Source organism: Leptodactylus fuscus, unplaced genomic scaffold, assembly GCF_031893055.1.
Source record: "Leptodactylus fuscus isolate aLepFus1 unplaced genomic scaffold, aLepFus1.hap2 HAP2_SCAFFOLD_56, whole genome shotgun sequence".
Classification (NCBI taxonomy): Eukaryota; Metazoa; Chordata; class Amphibia; order Anura; family Leptodactylidae; genus Leptodactylus; species Leptodactylus fuscus.
In genome coordinates this window covers 520,976-540,229 of record NW_027440589.1, presented here as the reverse complement: position 1 = coordinate 540,229, position 19,254 = coordinate 520,976, and the positions used below count along the sequence as shown (strand labels likewise).

The window sequence follows — 19,254 nt, the reverse complement described above, 5'->3', positions numbered from 1 at the left end:
AGATATATGGAGAGGACAGGTGAGGATGAGGTCAGAGATATATGGAGAGGACAGGTGAGGATGAGGTCAGAGATATATGGAGAGGACAGGTGAGGATGAGGTCAGAGATATATGGAGGGGACAGGTGAGGATGCGGTCAGAGATATATGGAGGGGACAGGTGAGGATGAGGTCAGAGATATATGGAGGGGACAGGTGTGGATGAGGTCAGAGATATATGGAGGGGACAGGTGAGTTCAGAGATATATGGAGAGGACAGGTGAGGATGAGGTCAGAGATATATGGAGGGGACAGGTGAGGATGAGGTCAGAGATATATGGAAGGGACAGGTGTGGATGAGGTCAGAGATATATGGAGGGGACAGGTGAGTTCAGAGATATATGGAGAGGACAGGTGTGGATAAGTTCGGAGATATATGGAGGGGACAGGTGAGGATGAGGTCAGAGATATATGGAAAGGACAGGTGAGGATGAGGTCAGAGATATATGGAGAGGACAGGTGAGGATGAGGTCAGAGATATATGGAGGGGACAGGTGAGGATGAGATCAGAGATATATGGAGGGGACAGGTGAGGATGAGGTGAGAGATATATGGAGGGGACAAGTAAGGATGAGGTCAGAGATATATGGAGAGGACAGGTGAGGATGAGGTCAGAGATATATGGAGGGGACAGGTGAGGATGAGGTCAGAGATATATGGAGGGGACAGGTGAGGATGAGGTCAGAGATATATGGAGGGGACAGGTAAGGATGAGGTCAGAGATATATGGAGAGGACAGGTGAGGATGAGGTCAGAGATATATGGAGGGGACAGGTGAGGTCAGAGATATATGGAGAGGACAGGGGAGGATGTGGTCAGAGATATATGGAGAGGACAGGTGAGGTCAGAGATATATGGAGGGGACAGGTGAGGTCAGAGATATATGGAGGGGACAGGTGAGGATGAGGTCAGAGATATATGGAGGGGACAGGTGAGGATGAGGTCAAAGATATATGGAGGGGACAGGTGAGGATGAGGTCAGAGATATATGGAGAGGACAGGTGAGGTCAGAGATATATGGAGGGGACAGGTGAGGATGAGGTCTGAGATATATGGAGAGGACAGGTGAGGTCAGAGATATATGGAGGGGACAGGTGAGGATGAGGTCAGAGATATATGGAGGGGACAGGTGAGGATGAGGTCAGAGATATATGGAGGGGACAGGTGTGGATGAGGTCAGAGATATATGGAGAGGACAGGTGAGGATGAGGTCAGAGATATATGGAGGGGACAGGTGAGGATGAGGTCAGAGATATATGGAGGGGACAGGTGAGGATGAGGTCAGAGATATATGGAGAGGACAGGTGAGGATGAGGTCAGAGATATATGGAGGGGACAGGTGAGGATGAGGTCAGAGATATATGGAGGGGACAGGTGAGGATGAGGTCAGAGATATATGGAGGGGACAGGTGAGGATGAGGTCAAAGATATATGGAGAGGACAGGTGAGGTCAGAGATATATGGAGGGGACAGGTGAGGATGAGGTCTGAGATATATGGAGAGGACAGGTGAGGTCAGAGATATATGGAGGGGACAGGTGAGGATGAGGTCAGAGATATATGGAGGGGACAGGTGAGGATGAGGTCAGAGATATATGGAGAGGACAGGTGAGGATGAGGTCAGAGATATATGGAAGGGACAGGTGAGGTCAGAGATATATGGAGGGGACAGGTGAGGATGAGGTCAGAGATATATGGAGAGGACAGGTGAGGATGAGGTCAGAGATATATGGAAGGGACAGGTGAGGTCAGAGATATATGGAGGGGACAGGTGAGGATGAGGTCAGAGATATATGGAGGGGACAGGTGAGGTCAGAGATATATGGAGGGGACAGGTGAGGATGAGGTCAGAGATATATGGAGGGGACAGGTGAGGATGAGGTCAGAGATATATGGAAGGGACAGGTGAGGATGAGGTCAGAGATATATGGAGGGGACAGGTGAGGGTGAGGTCAGAGATATATGGAGGGGACAGGTGAGGATGAGGTCAGAGATATATGGAGGGAACAGGTGAGGATAAGGTCAGAGATATATGGAGGGGACAGGTGAGGATGAGGTCAGAGATATATGGAGGGGACAGGTGAGGATGAGGTCAGAGATATATGGAGGGGACAGGTGAGGATGAGGTCAGAGATATATGGAGGAGACAGGTGAGGGTGAGGTCAGAGATATATGGAGGGGACAGGTGAGGATGAGGTCAGAGATATATGGAGGGGACAGGTGAGGATGAGGTCAGAGATATATGGAGGAAACAGGTTGTGGATGAGGTCAGAGATATATGGAAGGGACAGGTGAGGATGAGGTCAGGGATATATGGAGGGGACAAGTTGTGGATGAGGTCAGAGATATATGGAGAGGACAGGTGAGGATGAGGTCAGAGATATATGGAGGAAACAGGTTGTGGATGAGGTCAGAGATATATGGAGAGGACAGGTGAGGATGAGGTCAGAGATATATGGAGGGGACAAGTTGTGGATGAGGTCAGAGATATATGGAGAGGACAGGTGAGGATGAGGTCAGAGATATATGGAGGGGACAGGTGAGGATGAGGTCAGAGATATATGGAGGGGACAGGTGAGGATGAGGTCAGAGATATATGGAGGGGACAGGTGAGGATGAGGTCAGAGATATATGGAGGAGACAGGTGAGGATGAGGTCAGAGATATATGGAGGGGACAGGTGAGGATGAGGTCAGAGATATATGGAGGGGACAGGTGAGGATGAGGTCAGAGATATATGGAGGGGACAGGTGAGGATGAGGTCAGAGATATATGGAGGGGACAGGTGAGGATGAGGTCAGAGATATATGGAGAGGACAGGTGAGGATGAGGTCAGAGATATATGGAGGGGACAGGTGAGGATGAGGTCAGAGATATATGGAGGAGACAGGTGAGGATGAGGTCAGAGATATATGGAGGGGACAGGTGAGGATGAGGTCAGAGATATATGGAGGGGACAGGTGAGGATGAGGTCAGAGATATATGGAGGGGACAGGTGAGGAGGTCAGAGATATGTGGAGGGGACAGGTGAGGATGAGGTCAGAGATATATGGAGGGAACAGGTGAAGATGAGGTCAGAGATATATGGAGGGGACAGGTGAGGTCAGAGATATATGGAGGGGACAGGTGAGGATGAGGTCAGAGATATATGGAGGGGACAGGTGAGGATGAGGTCAGAGATATATGGAGGGGACAGGTGAGGATGAGGTCAGAGATATATGGAGGGGACAGGTGTGGATGAGGTCAGAGATATATGGAGGGGACAGGTTGTGGATGAGGTCAGAGATATATGGAGGGGACAGGAGAGGATGAGGTCAGAGATGTATGGAGGGGACAGGTGAGGATGAGGTCAGAGATATATGGAGGGGACAGGTGAGGTCAGAGATATATGGAGGGGACAGGTGAGGATGAGGTCAGAGATATATGGAGGGGACAGGTGACGATGAGGTCAGAGATATATGGAGAGGACAGGTGAGGATGAGGTCAGAGATATATGGAGAGGACAGGTGAGGATGAGGTCAGAGATATATGGAGGGGACAGGTGAGGATGAGGTCAGAGATATATGGAGGGGACAGGTGTGGATGAGGTCAGAGATATATGGAGGGGACAGGTGAGTTCAGAGATATATGGAGAGGACAGGTGAGGATGAGGTCAGAGATATATGGAGGGGACAGGTGAGGATGAGGTCAGAGATATATGGAGGGGACAGGTGAGGATGAGGTCAGAGATATATGGAAGGGACAGGTGTGGATGAGGTCAGAGATATATGGAGGGGACAGGTGAGTTCAGAGATATATGGAGAGGACAGGTGTGGATAAGTTCGGAGATATATGGAGGGGACAGGTGAGGATGAGGTCAGAGATATATGGAAAGGACAGGTGAGGATGAGGTCAGAGATATATGGAGAGGACAGGTGAGGATGAGGTCAGAGATATATGGAGGGGACAGGTGAGGATGAGATCAGAGATATATGGAGGGGACAGGTGAGGATGAGGTGAGAGATATATGGAGGGGACAAGTAAGGATGAGGTCAGAGATATATGGAGAGGACAGGTGAGGATGAGGTCAGAGATATATGGAGGGGACAGGTGAGGATGAGGTCAGAGATATATGGAGGGGACAGGTGAGGATGAGGTCAGAGATATATGGAGGGGACAGGTAAGGATGAGGTCAGAGATATATGGAGAGGACAGGTGAGGATGAGGTCAGAGATATATGGAGGGGACAGGTGAGGTCAGAGATATATGGAGAGGACAGGGGAGGATGTGGTCAGAGATATATGGAGAGGACAGGTGAGGTCAGAGATATATGGAGGGGACAGGTGAGGTCAGAGATATATGGAGGGGACAGGTGAGGATGAGGTCAGAGATATATGGAGGGGACAGGTGAGGATGAGGTCAAAGATATATGGAGGGGACAGGTGAGGATGAGGTCAGAGATATATGGAGAGGACAGGTGAGGTCAGAGATATATGGAGGGGACAGGTGAGGATGAGGTCTGAGATATATGGAGAGGACAGGTGAGGTCAGAGATATATGGAGGGGACAGGTGAGGATGAGGTCAGAGATATATGGAGGGGACAGGTGAGGATGAGGTCAGAGATATATGGAGGGGACAGGTGTGGATGAGGTCAGAGATATATGGAGAGGACAGGTGAGGATGAGGTCAGAGATATATGGAGGGGACAGGTGAGGATGAGGTCAGAGATATATGGAGGGGACAGGTGAGGATGAGGTCAGAGATATATGGAGAGGACAGGTGAGGATGAGGTCAGAGATATATGGAGGGGACAGGTGAGGATGAGGTCAGAGATATATGGAGGGGACAGGTGAGGATGAGGTCAGAGATATATGGAGGGGACAGGTAAGGATGAGGTCAAAGATATATGGAGAGGACAGGTGAGGTCAGAGATATATGGAGGGGACAGGTGAGGATGAGGTCTGAGATATATGGAGAGGACAGGTGAGGTCAGAGATATATGGAGGGGACAGGTGAGGATGAGGTCAGAGATATATGGAGGGGACAGGTGAGGATGAGGTCAGAGATATATGGAGAGGACAGGTGAGGATGAGGTCAGAGATATATGGAAGGGACAGGTGAGGTCAGAAATATATGGAGGGGACAGGTGAGGATGAGGTCAGAGATATATGGAGAGGACAGGTGAGGATGAGGTCAGAGATATATGGAAGGGACAGGTGAGGTCAGAGATATATGGAGGGGACAGGTGAGGATGAGGTCAGAGATATATGGAGGGGACAGGTGAGGTCAGAGATATATGGAGGGGACAGGTGAGGATGAGGTCAGAGATATATGGAGGGGACAGGTGAGGATGAGGTCAGAGATATATGGAAGGGACAGGTGAGGATGAGGTCAGAGATATATGGAGGGGACAGGTGAGGTCAGAGATATATGGAGAGGACAGGTGAGGATGAGGTCAGAGATATATGGAGGGGACAGGTGAGGATGAGGTCAGAGATATATGAGGGGACAGGTGAGGATGAGGTCAGAGATATATGGAGGGGACAGGTGAGGTCAGAGATATATGGAGGGGACAGGTTGTGGGTGAGGTCAGAGATATATGGAGGGGACAGGTGAGGATGAGGTCAGAGATATATGGAGGGGACAGGTGAGGATGAGGTCAGAGATATATGGAGAGGACAGGTGAGGATGAGGTCAGAGATATATGGAGAGGACAGGTGAGGATGAGGTCAGAGATATATGGAGAGGACAGGTGAGGATGAGGACAGAGATATATGGAGGGGACAGGTGAGGATGAGGTCAGAGATATATGGAGGGGACAGGTGAGGATGAGGTCACAGATATATGGAGGGGACAGGTGAGGATGAGGTCAGAGATATATGGAGGGGACAGTTGAGGATGAGGTCACAGATATATGGAGGGGACAGGTGAGGATGAGGTCAGAGATATATGAGGGGACAGGTGAGGATGAGGTCAGAGATATATGGAGGGGACAGGTGAGGTCAGAGATATATGGAGGGGACAGGTTGTGGGTGAGGTCAGAGATATATGGAGGGGACAGGTGAGGATGAGGTCAAAGATATATGGAGGGGACAGGTGAGGATGAGGTCAGAGATATATGGAGGGGACAGTTGAGGATGAGGTCACAGATATATGGAGGGGACAGGTGAGGATGAGGTCAGAGATATATGAGGGGACAGGTGAGGATGAGGTCAGAGATATATGGAGGGGACAGGTGAGGTCAGAGATATATGGAGGGGACAGGTTGTGGGTGAGGTCAGAGATATATGGAGGGGACAGGTGAGGATGAGGTCAGAGATATATGGAGGGGACAGGTGAGGATGAGGTCAGAGATATATGGAGGGGACAGGTGAGGATGAGGTCAGAGATATATGGAGGGGACAGGTTGTGGATGAGGTCAGAGATATATGGAAGGGACAGGTGAGGATGAGGTCAGAGATATATGGAGGGGACAGGTGAGGATGAGGTCAGAGATATATGGAGGGGACAGGTGAGGATGAGGTCAGAGATATATGGAGGGGACAGGTGAGGATGAGGTCAGAGATATATGGAGGGGACAGGTTGTGGATGAGGTCAGAGATATATGGAAGGGACAGGTGAGGGTGAGGTCAGAGATATATGGAGGGGACAGGTGAGGATGAGGTCAGAGATATATGGAGGGGACAGGTGAGGATGAGGTCAGAGATATATGGAGGGGACAGGTAAGGATGAGGTCAGAGATATATGGAGAGGACAGGTGAGGATGAGGTCAGAGATATATGGAGGGGACAGGTGAGGATGAGGTCAGAGATATATGGAGGGGACAGGTAAGGATGAGGTCAGAGATATATGGAGGGGACAGGTGTGGATGAGGTCAGAGATATATGGAGGGGACAGGTGAGGATGAGGTCAGAGATATATGGAAAGGACAGGTGAGGATGAGGTCAGAAATATATGGAGAGGACAGGTGAGGATGAGGTCAGAGATATATGGAGGGGACAGGTGAGGATGAGGTCAGAGATATATGGAGGGGACAGGTGAGGATGAGGTCAGAGATATATGGAGAGAACAGGTGAGGATGAGGTCAGAGATATATGGAGGGGACAGGTGAGGATGAGGTCAGAGATATATTGAGAGGACAGGTGAGGATGAGGTCAGAGATATATGGAGGGGACAGGTGAGGATGAGGTCAGAGATATATGAGGGGACAGGTGAGGATGAGGTCAGAGATATATGGAGGGGACAGGTGAGGTCAGAGATATATGGAGGGGACAGGTTGTGGGTGAGGTCAGAGATATATGGAGGGGACAGGTGAGGATGAGGTCAGAGATATATGGAGGGGACAGGTGAGGATGAGGTCAGAGATATATGGAGGGGACAGGTGAGGATGAGGTCAGAGATATATGGAGGGGACAGGTGAGGATGAGGTCAGAGATATATGGAGGGGACAGGTGAGGATGAGGTCACAGATATATGGAGGGGACAGGTGAGGATGAGGTCAGAGATATATGGAGGGGACAGGTGAGGATGAGGTCACAGATATATGGAGGGGACAGGTGAGGATGAGGTCAGAGATATATGGAGGGGACAGGTGAGGATGAGGTCAGAGATATATGGAGGGGACAGGTGAGGATGAGTTCAGAGATATATGGAGGGGACAGGTGAGGATGAGGTCAGAGATATATGAGGGGACAGGTGAGGATGAGGTCAGAGATATATGGAGGGGACAGGTGAGGTCAGAGATATATGGAGGGGACAGGTGAGGTCAGAGATATATTGAGGGGACAGGTGAGGATGAGGTCAGAGATATATGGAGGGGACAGGTGAGGATGAGGTCAGAGATATATGGAGGGGACAGGTGAGTTCAGAGATATATGGAGAGGACAGGTGTGGATAAGTTCAGAGATATATGGAGGGGACAGGTGAGGTCAGAGATATATGGAGGGGACAGGTGAGGATGAGGTCAGAGATATATGGAGAGGACAGGTGAGGATGAGGTCAGAGATATATGGAGGGGACAGGTGAGGATGAGGTCAGAGATATATGGAGGGGACAGGTGAGGATGAGGTCAGAGATATATGGAGGGGACAGGTGAGGATGAGGTCAGAGATATATGGAGAGGACAGGTGTGGATAAGTTCAGAGATATATGGAGGGGACAGGTGAGGATGAGGTCAGAGATATATGGAAAGGACAGGTGAGGATGAGGTCAGAGAGATATGGAGGGGACAGGTGAGGATGAGGTCAGAGATATATGGAGGGGACAGGTGAGGATGAGGTCAGAGATATATGGAGGGGACAGGTGAGGATGAGGTCAGAGATATATGGAGGGGACAGGTGAGGATGAGGTCAGAGATATATGGAGGGGACAGGTGAGGATGAGGTCAGAGATATATGGAGGGGACAGGTGAGGATGAGGTCAGAGATATATGGAGGGGACAGGTGAGGTCAGAGATATATGGAGGGGACAGGTGAGGTCAGAGATATATGGAGGGGACAGGTGAGGATGAGGTCAGAGATATATGGAGGGGACAGGTGAGGATGAGGTCAGAGATATATGGAGGGGACAGGTGAGGATGAGGTCAGAGATATATGGAGGGGACAGGTGAGGTCAGAGATATATGGAGGGGACAGGTGAGGTCAGAGATATATGGAGGGGACAGGTGAGGATGAGGTCAGAGATATATGGAGGGAACAGGTGAGGATAAGGTCAGAGATATATGGAGAGGACAGGTGAGGTCAGAGATATATGGAGGGGACAGGTGAGGATGAGGTCAGAGATATATAGAGGGGACAGGTGAGGTCAGAGATATATGGAGGGGACAGGTGAGGATGAGGTCAGAGATATATGGAGGGGACAGGTGAGGATGAGGTCAGAGATATATGGAGGGGACAGGTGAGTTCAGAGATATATGGAGAGGACAGGTGTGGATAAGTTCAGAGATATATGGAGGGGACAGGTGAGGATGAGGTCAGAGATATATGGAAATGACAGGTGAGGATGAGGTCAGAGATATATGGAGGGGACAGGTGAGGATGAGGTCAGAGATATATGGAGGGGACAGGTGAGTTCAGAGATATATGGAGAGGACAGGTGTGGATAAGTTCAGAGATATATGGAGGGGACAGGTGAGGATGAGGTCAGAGATATATGGAAATGACAGGTGAGGATGAGGTCAGAGATATATGGAGGGGACTGGTGAGGTCAGAGATATATGGAGGGACAGGTATGGATGAGGTCAGAGATATATGGAGAGGACAGGTGAGGATGAGGTCAGAGATATATGGAGGGGACAGGTGAGGATGAGGTCAGAGATATATGGAGGGGACAGGTGAGGATGAGGTCAGAGATATATGGAGAGGACAGGTGAGGTCAGAGATATATGGAGAGGACAGGTGAGGTCAGAGATATATGGAGGGGACAGGTGAGAATGAGGTCAGAGATATATGGAGGGGACAGGTGAGGATGAGGTCAGAGATATATGGAGGGGGCAGGTGAGGATGAGGTCAGAGATATATGGAGAGGACAGGTGAGGATGAGGTCAGAGATATATGGAGGGGACAGGTGAGGATGAGGTCAGAGATATATGGAGGGAACAGGTGAGGAGGTCAGAGATATATGGAGAGGACAGGTGAGGATGAGGTCAGAGATATATGGAGGGGACAGGTGAGGATGAGGTCAGAGATATATGGAGGGGACAGGTGAGGTCAGAGATATATGGAGGGGACGGGTTGTGGATGGCTTTGTATGTTAGCGTTAGTAGCTTGAACTCGATTCGCTAGGCTATAGGTAGCCAGTGGAGGGACTGGCAGAGGGGAGCAGCCGATGAGGATCGGGGGGTGAGGTGGATTAAGCGAGCAGCGCAGTGTAAGGTGGACTGGAGGGGGGCGAGGGTGTTTGCTGGGAGTCCATGGAGAAGGGTGTTGCAGTAGTCTAGGCGGGAGATTATGAGGGCCTGGACGAGCGTCTTCGTTGTTTCTGGGGTGAGGAAGGAGCGGATTCGGTGAATGTTCTTGAGTTGGAGGAGCAGGAAGTGTTGAGGGTTTGAACGTGTGACTTGAAGAATAGGTCGAGGTCCAGGGTTACCCAAAGACATCGGGCCCATGGGACAGGGGTAAGTGGGGTTCCGTTGACTTTGATACTATAGATGGGTCAGGTGGAGGGGCCATATGGGGTGGGGTGAAAGTGATGAACTCTGTTTTCTCCATGTTGAGTTTGAGAAAGCGAGAAGAGAGGAAGGAGGCTACGGCCGCTAAACAATCTGGAATTCTGGCCAGCAGGGAGGTCATGTCTGGTCCAGAGATGCAGATTTGGGTGTCATCGGCATAGCAATGGTATTGAAAACCGTGAGGGGTCCTAGGACGGAGCCTTGGGGGTCACCTACAGAGAGAGGGCGTGGTGAGGAGGTGGTGGAGTGGGAGACGCTGAATGTGCTGTCGGTGAGGTATGAGGAGATCCAGGAAAGGGCCAGGTCTGAGATACCATCATTGAAAGGGATCTGTCAGGTGTCAGGAACACTGAGTGGTGAAGTGGTGGTTGGGGGAATATTGTCCACACCGGTATAGGAGGTGCCATGTCTAATAAAGTGGCCATGTCCTCACTATTCGCACCGTACACTCCGGTCACTAGCTACGTACTTAGGATGGTTTAGCACAGACCTTTCTCTTCGATCTCCAGCGGCCCCATACCACAGGGAACAAGCTGCCATGTAAAGATGAAGTGTCAGCGCACAGCAGGTTACCCTCTGCATACGTGTAAAGCGGCTGCGAGCCGGGCGCCACCAAACGGACAACCAAAGGTGCCAATCAGTGAGACCAAGAGCCAACTGGGCCGGGAAGACATGTGAGAAGCTGGAGAGCTCCTGAGGACCTGAAAGAGAGCACAGACACCTTATCATCAAACAATGCCCCGTACATGAACAATGGGCCCCTGAAAAGAGGCAACACCATAACAACATGACCCCACGGTAGACCGTACATGTGGCGAGAATCTCTTTCTCCAATCGTCCCCCAGCCCGATCATTGTCCACAGACAGCCAGTCATTCACCACAAAGAAGTAGAGGAAATCTGTCTGCTTGTCCCATACCGCCACGTACTGGAGGAACCACGAGGGATCCAAACCTAGGAAGACAGCAGCGTCATGGACCATGTATGCTACATTGTGGTCCCAGAACATTCATGGAGCTACATTGTGGTCCCAGAACATTCATGGAGCTACATTGTGGACCCAGAACATTCATGGATGCTACATTGTGGACCCAGAACATTCATGGATGCTACATTGTGGACCCAGAACATTCATGGATGCTACATTGTGGACCCAGAACATTCATGGAGCTACATTGTGGTCCCAGAACATTCATGGAGCTACATTGTGGACCCAGAACATTCATGGAGCTACATTGTGGACCCAGAACATTCATGGATGCTACATTGTGGACCCAGAACATTCATGGAGCTACATTGTGGACCCAGAACATTCATGGAGCTACATTGTGGACCCAGAACATTCATGGAGCTACATTGTGGACCCAGAACATTCATGGAGATACATTGTGGACCCAGAACATTCATGGAGCTACATTGTGGTCCCAGAACATTCATGGAGCTACATTGTGGTCCCAGAACATTCATGGAGCTACATTGTGGACCCAGAACATTCATGGATGCTACATTGTGGACCCAAAACATTCATGGATGTTACATTGTGGACCCAGAACATTCATGGATGCTACATTGTGGACCCAGAACATTCATGGATGCTACATTGTGGACCCAGAACATTCATGGAGCTACATTGTGGTCCCAGAACATTCATGGATGCTACATTGTGGACCCAGAACATTCATGGAGCTACATTGTGGACCCAGAACATTCATGGAGCTACAATGTGGACCCAGAACATTCATGGAGCTACATTGTGGACCCAGAACATTCATGGAGCTACATTGTGGACCCAGAACATTCATGGAGCTACATAGTGGACCCAGAACATTCATGGATGCTACATTGTGGACCCAGAACATTCATGGAGCTACATTGTGGACCCAGAACATTCATGGAGCTACATTGTGGACCCAGAACATTCATGGAGCTACATAGTGGACCCAGAACATTCATGGGTGCTACATTGTGGACCCAGAACATTCATGGAGCTACATTGTGGACCCAGAACATTCATGGAGCTACATTGTGGACCCAGAACATTCATGGATCTACATTGTGGTCCCAGAACATTCATGGAGCGACATTGTGGACCCAGAACATTCATGGAGCTACATTGTGGACCCAGAACATTCATGGAGCTACAATGTGGACCCACAACATTCATGGAGCTACATTGTGGACCCAGAACATTCAAGGAGCTACATTGTGGACCCAGAACATTCATGGATGCTACATTGTGGACCCAGAACATTCATGGAGCTACATTGTGGACTCAGAACATTCATGGAGCTACATTGTGGTCCCAGAACATTCATGGAGCTACATTGTGGACCCAGAACATTCATGGATGCTACATTGTGGACCCAGAACATTCATGGAGCTACATAGTGGACCCAGAACATTCATGGAGCTACATTGTGGACCCAGAACATTCATGGAGCTACAATGTGGACCCACAACATTCATGGAGCTACATTGTGGACCCAGAACATTCAAGGAGCTACATTGTGGACCCAGAACATTCATGGAGCTACATTGTGGTCCCAGAACATTCATGGAGCTACATTGTGGTCCCAGAACATTCATGGAGCTACATTGTGGACCCAGAACATTCATGGAGCTACATTGTGGACCCAGAACATTCATGGAGCTACATTGTGGACCCAGAACATTCATGGATGCTACATTGTGGACCCAGAACATTCATGGAGCTACATAGTGGACCCAGAACATTCATGGATGCTACATTGTGGACCCAGAACATTCATGGAGCTACATTGTGGACCCAGAACATTCATGGAGCTACATTGTGGACCCAGAACATTCATGGAGCTACATAGTGGACCCAGAACATTCATGGATGCTACATTGTGGACCCAGAACATTCATGGAGCTACATTGTGGACCCAGAACATTCATGGAGCTACATTGTGGACCCAGAACATTCATGGAGCTACATTGTGGACCCAGAACATTCATGGAGCGACATTGTGGACCCAGAACATTCATGGAGCTACATTGTGGACCCAGAACATTCATGGAGCTACAATGTGGACCCACAACATTCATGGAGCTACATTGTGGACCCAGAACATTCAAGGAGCTACATTGTGGACCCAGAACATTCATGGATGCTACATTGTGGACCCAGAACATTCATGGAGCTACATTGTGGACCCAGAACATTCAAGGAGCTACATTGTGGACCCAGAACATTCAAGGAGCTACATTGTGGACCCAGAACATTCATGGAGCTACATTGTGGACCCAGAACATTCAAGGAGCTACATTGTGGACCCAGAACATTCATGGATGCTACATTGTGGACCCAGAACATTCATTGAGCTACATTGTGGACCCAGAACATTCATGGAGCTACAATGTGGACCCAGAACATTCATGGATGCTACATTGTGGACCCAGAACATTCATTGAGCTACATTGTGGACCCAGAACATTCATGGAGCTACAATGTGGACCCAGAACATTCATGGAGCTACATTGTGGACCCAGAACATTCACAGAGCTACATTGTGGACCCAGAACATTCATGGATGCTACATTGTGGATCCAGAACATTCATTGAGCTACATTGTGGACCCAGAACATTCATGGAGCTACAATGTGGACCCAGAACATTCATGGAGCTACAATGTGGACTCAGAACATTCATGGAGCTACATTGTGGACCCAGAACATTCATGGAGCTACATAGTGGACTCAGAATATTCATGGACGTTACATTGTGGACCCAGAACATTCATGGATGCTACATTGTGGACCCAGAACATTCATGGAGCTACAATGTGGACCCAGAACATTCATGGATGCTACATTGTGGTCCCAGAACATTCATGGAGCGACATTGTGGACCCAGAACATTCAAGGAGCTACATTGTGGACCCAGAACATTCAAGGAGCTACATTGTGGACCCAGAACATTCATGGATGCTACATTGTGGACCCAGAACATTCATGGAGCTACATAGTGGACTCAGAACATTCATGGAGTTACACTGTGGACCCAGAATATTCATGGAGTTACAATGTGGACCCAGAACATTTCTCGGGTCTCTTTTGGAGACATCAGATGGTCCACTCACCAACTCAGGGAGAAACGTGAACTAGAGACACCATAGAGGCTGCAGAGGGGATAACTGCTAAAACTGCAGAATACAGTGCATATGAGGCCATACTCCTTAGGTGCACTCATACAGGTTAGGTGCACTTGGCGGTGACATCTTACCAGTATTGTCATGCCACACACGGATTTTCCAGATTTCTCCTAAGTTACAATCAGATTCAACCTGGAACATGTCCAGACTCCCGGTGGTCAGACCTCCGCGACTATGTAGGTGCCGAGCTCCACTTCTGGTCACTCCATACAGACAAATTCCAACATGTGCCGTAGTACCTGACCAAAAAGTGAGCAAAAATCATCTGCACAGTGAGGACACAAACTGGAGAATATTCTAGTGAAAGTGGCCAGTGGACCAATGGGGAGTGAAACGTAAACCAGACGTAACCCGCCACTAGCAGTGACTGCCCCCTGGTGGTGACTGTAACACTGGGTCCTGTTGTTTCTGTTTACACCTATGGCGGTAGTATATCAGATGACACAGAGGCAATGTGGACAACACGTATATATTCTATAGCACCATATTTACCTGCCCCCCTTCTCCAGCCGGTCTTTACCAGCACCCAATATCTGTATTGACCTTTGGGGCCACATAGTGCAATGGTTCCAACTCGTGAGACATCCAGATGGTCCAACTTGTGAGAGATAAGGACCAGCAGCAGATACAGGGAAAGGATCCCGAAACAGCAGATCAGTACGAGAGTCCACTGCCGAGGAGCCTGGGAGGGGGCGCAAAAAGAGTCAAGCATCAGCTTAGGAAAGTTGTCACAGATATCACCCTGAGGACCGGCCACGGGGGCACTTACTATAATCATCACACTGTCACCCTGAGGGCTGGCCACGAGGGCACTTACTATGGTGATCACACATCACCCTGAGGGCAGGCCATGGGGGCACTTACTATAGTGATCACACAATCACCCTGAGGACCGGCCACGGGGGCACTTACTATAATCATCACACTGTCACCCTGAGGGCTGGCCACGAGGGCACTTACTATGGTGATCACACAGTCACCCTGAGGACCGTCCACAGGGCACTTGCTATAGTGATCACACAGTCACTCTAAAGGCTGGCCACGGGGCACTTACTATAGTGATCACACAATCACCCTGAGGGCCGGCCACGAGAGCACTTACTATAGTGATCACACAGTCACTCTAAAGGCTGGCCACGGGGGCACTTACTATAGTGATCACACAATCACCCTGAGGGCCGGCCACGAGAGCACTTACTATGGTGATCACACATCACCCTGAGGGCAGGCCATGGGGGCACTTACTATAGTGATCACACAGTCACCCTGAGGGCCAGCCACGGAGCCATTACTATAGTGATCACACAATCACCCTGAGGGCTGGCCACGGGGCACTTACTATAGTGATCACACAATCACCCTGAGGGCTGGCCACGGGGCACTTACTATAGTGATCACACAATCACCCTGAGGGCTGGCCACGGGGCACTTACTATAGTGATCACACAATCACCCTGAGGGCTGGCCACGGGGGCACTTACTATAGTGATCACACAATCACCCTGAGGGCTGGCCACGGAGCCATTACTATAGTGATCACACAATCACCCTGAGGGCTGGCCACGGGGCACTTACTATAGTGATCACACAATCACCCTGAGGGCTGGCCACGGGGGCACTTACTATAGTGGTCACACAGTCACCCTGAGGGCAGGCCATGGGGGCACTTACTATAGTGATCACACAGTCACCCTGAGGGCTGGCCACGGAGCCATTACTATAGTGATCACACAATCACCCTGAGGGCTGGCCACGGGGCACTTACTATAGTGATCACACAATCACCCTGAGGGCTGGCCACGGGGGCACTTACTATAATCATCACACTGTCACCCTGAGGGCTGGCCACGAGAGCACTTACTATAGTGATCACACAGTTACTCTAAAGGCTGGCCACGGGGGCACTTACTATAGTGATCACACAATCACCCTGAGGGCCGGCCACGGGGAAGGGGCACTTACTATAGTGATCACACAGTCACCCTGAGGGCCAGCCACGGAGCCATTACTATAGTGATCACACAATCACCCTGAGGGCTGGCCACGGGGCACTTACTATAGTGATCACACAATCACCCTGAGGGCTGACCACGGGGGCACTTACTATAGTGATCACACAATCACCCTGAGGGCCGGCCACGAGAGCACTTACTATAGTGATCACACAATCACCCTGAGGGCCGGCCACGAGGGCACTTACTATAGTGATCACACAATCACCCTGAGGGCTGGCCACGGGGGCACTTACTATGGTGATCACACATCACCCTGAGGGCAGGCCATGGGGGCACTTACTATAGTGATCACACAGTCACCCTGAGGGCCAGCCACGGAGCCATTACTATAGTGATCACACAATCACCCTGAGGGCTGGCCACGGGGCACTTACTATAGTGATCACACAATCACCCTGAGGGCTGGCCACGGGGGCACTTACTATAGTGGTCACGCAGTCACCCTGAGGGCAGGCCATGGGGGCACTTACTATAGTGATCACACAGTCACCCTGAGGGCCGGCCACAGGGGCACTTACTATAGTGATCACACAATCACCCTGAGGGCCGGCCACGAGAGCACTTACTATAGTGATCACACAATCACCCTGAGGGCCGGCCACGAGAGCACTTACTATAGTGATCACACAATCACCCTGAGGGCCGGCCACGGGGCACTTACTATAGTGATCACACAGTCACCCTGAGGGCCGGCCACGGGGCACTTACTATAGTGATCACACAGTCACCCTGAGGGCCGGCCACGGGGGCACTTACTATAGTGATCACACAGTCACCCTGAGGGCCGGCCACGGAGCCATTACTATAGTGATCACACAATCACCCTGAGGGCCGGCCACGGGGCACTTACTATAGTGATCACACAGTCACCCTGAGGGCCGGCCACGGGGCACTTACTATAGTGATCACACAGTCACCCTGAGGGCCGGCCACGGGGGCACTTACTATAGTGATCACACAGTCACCCTGAGGGCCGGCCACGGAGCCATTACTATAGTGATCACACAGTCACCCTGAGGGCTGGCCACGGGGCACTTACTATAGTAATATACCTCTGCCTGCTGTGGGTCGGCACAGTCACTGTATGGCCTGACATAGATGACCAGTCTATAGCAGACGTATATGGCGTATAGTTACACATGCGCAGCCTATATATATATATATATATATATATATATATATATATATATATGGATTGGACTTACTAAACGTGGTGTGAACAGCGACTTACACGGACGGGTCACAGATGTGATAAAACAATGGATTGCTCTTATTAAAGGAATCCTGAAAGCAAAATGAAATAACCAGAACTTACAGGAAGATGGAAGAGGATGCGATGGGGGGGCACAAAGATGGCGGCCCCGAATACCGTCAGGTGGCTAGTCTGGCACACGGCCTCATGCGGCAGGCTGCCATTGCTCGGGGTCACTCCCTCCGTCCTCCAGGTCTGGCTCGGCATATGGAAGTATTGGCAGAGGCTGGAGAAGAGGCCGATGGACACGGAGAGCGGGCGGAGGGCGAGCAGACTGGTGACATTGACCCGGTACCCGAGTGTAGGCCGGCTGGAAGACAGCAAAACTAAGTCACATGCTGACATCGAGAAAGGGCCACAAAAAGATCTATCTATAGGGCCACGGAGACCCCGCTGGTGCTGAGAATGGGGGGGCAGAGATGGCCTCAGTACTAGGAAAGTATCCCAGCTCTCAGGACACACACGTATATACAGACACACACATATATACTGTTAGCTGATGGCTAGTGAGGTGCTGGGGGGTGCACAGGTGGGCGCTCAGGTGGGCGAGATGAGAAATCCAGAAGTGTTTGTTCTCAGCTGATCACTGTTGTCTGCTGAGTGTTGTTCAGGGCTGTGCTCAGGCTGGTAATTTTAGTTTGGTAGTGGGACCTGTCATCCCTCCCCCCTCCAGTCCGCACCTCGTGGAGGCTCCGACAGTGTCAAGTGTTCAGGGTTGTCCTCGTTACTGAGGTATAAGAAGTCTGCCGGGAGAGCAAACTATGGCAGAGCAGGAAAACCACAAATATTGTGTCTACTGGAGCCGTGGCCTGACGATTATAGGGGAGGTGACCTGCACTACTGGAGCCGTGGCCTGACTATTATAGGGGAGGTGACCTGCACTACTGGAGCCGTGGCCTGACTATTATAGGTGAGGTGACCTGCACTACTGGAGCCGTGGCCTGACTATTATACGGGAGGTGACCTGCACTACTGGAGCCGTGGCCTGACTATTATAGGGGAGGTGACCTGCACTACTGGAGCCGTGGCCTGACTATTATAGGGGAGGTGACCTGCACTACTGGAGCCGTGGCCTGACGATTACAGGGGAGGTGACCTGCACTACTGGAGCCGTGGCCTGACTATTATAGGGGAGGTGACCTGCACTACTGGAGCCGTGGCCTGACTATTATAGGTGAGGTGACCTGCACTACTGGAGCCGTGGCCTGACTATTATAGGGGAGGTGACCTGCACTACTGGAGCCGTGGCCTGACTATTATAGGGGAGGTGACCTGCACTACTGGAGACGTGGCCTGACTATTATAGGTGAGGTGACCTGCACTACTGGAGCCGTGGCCTGACTATTATAGGTGAGGTGACCTGCACTACTGGAGCCGTGGCCTGACTATTATAGGGGAGGTGACCTGCACTACTGGAGCCGTGGCCTGACTATTATAGGTGAGGTGACCTGCACTACTGGAGCCGTGGCCTGACTATTATAGGGGAGGTGACCTGCACTACTGGAGCCGTTGCCTGACTATTATAGGGGAGGTGACCTGCACTACTGGAGCCGTGGCCTGACTATTATAGGTGAGGTGACCTGCACTACTGGAGCCGTGGCCTGACTATTATAGGGGAGGTGACCTGCA

At 50.6% G+C, this 19,254-nt stretch overlaps 1 protein-coding gene across 1 annotated transcript in view; it reads right to left on the bottom strand.

Annotated features, from left to right (window-relative positions):
• The window catches only part of LOC142188585 (polycystin-1-like), a 124,642-nt gene that overhangs the window by 32,303 nt on the left and 73,085 nt on the right, over nucleotides 1–19,254 (bottom strand). Inside the window, exons 28-32 of the mRNA XM_075261877.1 lie at nucleotides 17,689–17,935; nucleotides 14,851–15,040; nucleotides 14,430–14,597; nucleotides 10,994–11,137; nucleotides 10,675–10,885 (exon numbers count right to left, since the gene is read on the bottom strand). Coding sequence (XP_075117978.1) covers nucleotides 10,675–10,885; nucleotides 10,994–11,137; nucleotides 14,430–14,597; nucleotides 14,851–15,040; nucleotides 17,689–17,935 — 960 coding nt within the window. The remainder of the gene's footprint in view (nucleotides 1–10,674; nucleotides 10,886–10,993; nucleotides 11,138–14,429; nucleotides 14,598–14,850; nucleotides 15,041–17,688; nucleotides 17,936–19,254) is intronic.